General features: G+C 43.0%; 1 protein-coding gene across 2 annotated transcripts in view; it reads left to right on the top strand.

The window, feature by feature from the left end:
* Positions 1–2582, top strand: part of LOC101859862 (liprin-beta-1) — a 105037-nt gene that overhangs the window by 68481 nt on the left and 33974 nt on the right. The window contains exon 1 of one of the 2 annotated variants that reach the window (XM_035970122.1): positions 955–2012. The exons of the other annotated variant lie outside the window; for it this stretch is intronic. Coding sequence (XP_035826015.1) covers positions 1911–2012 — 102 coding nt within the window. The 5' untranslated portion in view covers positions 955–1910. Of the gene's footprint in view, positions 1–954; positions 2013–2582 lie in introns of those variants that run through there. 2 annotated transcript variants of the gene reach the window in all.

Consider the following 2582-nt stretch of genomic DNA (forward strand, 5'->3'; position numbering starts at 1 on the left):
GACGTTGTCCAACGTTGGTTTGTTAGCATATGTGTGTGTGTTTGGTGTGGGTTTTTATATCTGTGTTGTTTTGGAAGGTTGAATAACTTAAGCGGTCTTTCGTTTGCCGCTGTTGTTTGCGTGTGTTCTGAGTTTGTAGCATATGTGTGCGTGTGTGTGTGTGTTTGTTCGGTGTTTTTTCTTGGGTTCTCTTGAGTCTGTAGTTGTCCTCTTGCTGCCTGTTGTTGGCTGTTCTGAGTACATGACGTATTCCTGCAGTTGGCTACTTAGTGTTACCAAATTTTGACTTGGGTTACGTTGGTGAATAAACTGTGTATTGCATGTAGTGATTTCGCGCGGTAGCAGTGCAGGGGATGAAAACCCTCGCCGTCACTTTTTCCGGAGCGTTTAAGTGGATAAAGGGCGCAATTATTTTGTTTAACTTCTTAACTGTTTCTCTATTTACATTATTCTGTCTCGCTTTATCCCAGAACAAAATATCCGTTATTGTGCGGACGCTCTTTTGTTTACTCAAACTAAAACTACATGTACTAACTAAACCGGTGCCCGAGAACTGTGTCGTGTTGAGCTGTAGAACTGCGTAGTATCGTACGGTCTCGCGAGTTTCCTCCGTGTGTTTGCTGTGATTACTGCTGGCTGAGCTCTTTGAAGGTGGTGACGTCTTTAACTACTTTAAGTCTTGTGCACTTATTTGTTGCTGACTCGGAAGTCATAACGGTTACTTGGCATGGCGTCATTTTGTGGATGGTTGGCGGCTGTTCTGGTTGGATTTGCTCCTTCTTTCCTGTCAAACATTTTTCGTCTCCTTATCTCACTTTGTTTTTGTGTTTGTTACTATCTTGTAACACGTCTAATCGTCAGCACTTCTATGACCTAATTGTGTTGCAAGGGCTGTAAAACGTGTACTTAACCTGAGAAACAATTGACGTCATTTTGCATGAGGACCTTTTTTCATTCATGCATAAGTTCCATTTTTTAAATCCCGACTAGATAGCATAAAACAACACTATGCTGCTTAAGATGCGGTGCTCTGGATAGCAGCAGCGTATTCTTAACACTTATTAATCAATTGTGTTAGGGTGTGGTGAAGAAACCATTGCAACATTCTTCTTTTGGAGAAATATTTGACGTCTTTTATTCTCGTGGATTTACACTGTGTGTGCTGGCTGCTGTGTTATCATCTTTGGATGCGACGGCGTGTGTGAATCAAAAGGAACGTGTTTGATAATATGATTTAGTCGTATCATGGAGTCTCACATACACAAGGAAAATGCTTGATAAGACAATTTAGCTGTGTCACTGACCGAGTCACACACTCTTTAATTCTCTGTGGGTATTCTTCAGTAATTGTAACCAGTGATGTTAGCAGTGACAACAGTTGTGTGACCACGAGAGATATGTGATGTAAGACACGAGAAACGAAAACGGATCGCCAGTGGATGGTTAGGGGCTTGGGGGCTTCAGTTGTGAAGAGTAGACAGACTTCTTTTTCCACATGGTCCTTCTGGTTTTCGGATTTGGCCCAATTGTTGTTGAGGATTGCGCTACCTGCTGGTGTCTCTAGACATTCCTAAAGTTATTGTGAGGAGTTTGCCTGAATGTAGCTGGTCTACGTCGAGCGATTATAGGAGAGATTCCCACGACACCACGACCACCACTTCCAAGACGGAGTACGCGTATGATCCCTCTATATTTTAAGTCGTGTTTGGACCCAGAAGGCCAAAATCTCTTCCAGGACAGAGTACTCCTATAATTAAACGTTTTGTTTGAAGTCGTGTTCGGACTTTGGAGTACACCTATAAACACCTATAATTACGTGTTGTTTTAAGTCGTGATCGGACTTTGGAGTACACCTATAAACACCTATAATACGTGTTGTTTTAAGTCGTGTTCGGACCCAGACGTCCGCCATGTCCCGCTACAGCGGTGGCGGGGGCGGGAACGGCCTGCACCGGCCGGCCAGCACGGGCATCTACCTGTCTGTGTGGGAGAACAAGCTGCAAGAGCTCGTGGTAAGGACAGCTGGCCATCGGTCAAACCATTCTTTTAACCCTTTAGAATCTACAGCTGCATGTCAGCCAGACGATACTGTTAACCCTTTAGAACCCATAACTAAACAGTTGTGAGATAATCCTATTAACCCTTTAGAACCCACAATTGAACAAACATGCAACACTACTTAACCCTTTAAAAACCACAACTGAACAATTGAACGTTAGACGATTCTTCTCACCCTTTAGAACCCACCAACTGAACATCAGTCAAGACACTACTTAACCCTTTATAACCCACTTCTGAACATCAGTCAGGCGATTCTTTTAACTCTTTAGAACCCTCAAGAAACATCCTTCAGACGTACATGTTTAGAGCACCCGAGCAAAGAAATGAATGGCAAACCATTATAGCCGATTTCTGTTTCAGATCTTGCACTTTATATTTATGGTGTGAGGATAGACGATTGTCCTCAGTGCACTGTAGCTAGTTTCGAGGCTAGAGTAGTTAGTTTACCTTATGTATATAACTTGGGTTTATTGCTTTTTGGTTGTTGGTGTGTATTTCTTGGGTTTGGGAAACGGGGCGGG

This window comes from Aplysia californica, unplaced genomic scaffold (genome assembly GCF_000002075.1).
Source record: "Aplysia californica isolate F4 #8 unplaced genomic scaffold, AplCal3.0 scaffold00223, whole genome shotgun sequence".
In the NCBI taxonomy this organism is placed as follows: domain Eukaryota; kingdom Metazoa; phylum Mollusca; class Gastropoda; order Aplysiida; family Aplysiidae; genus Aplysia; species Aplysia californica.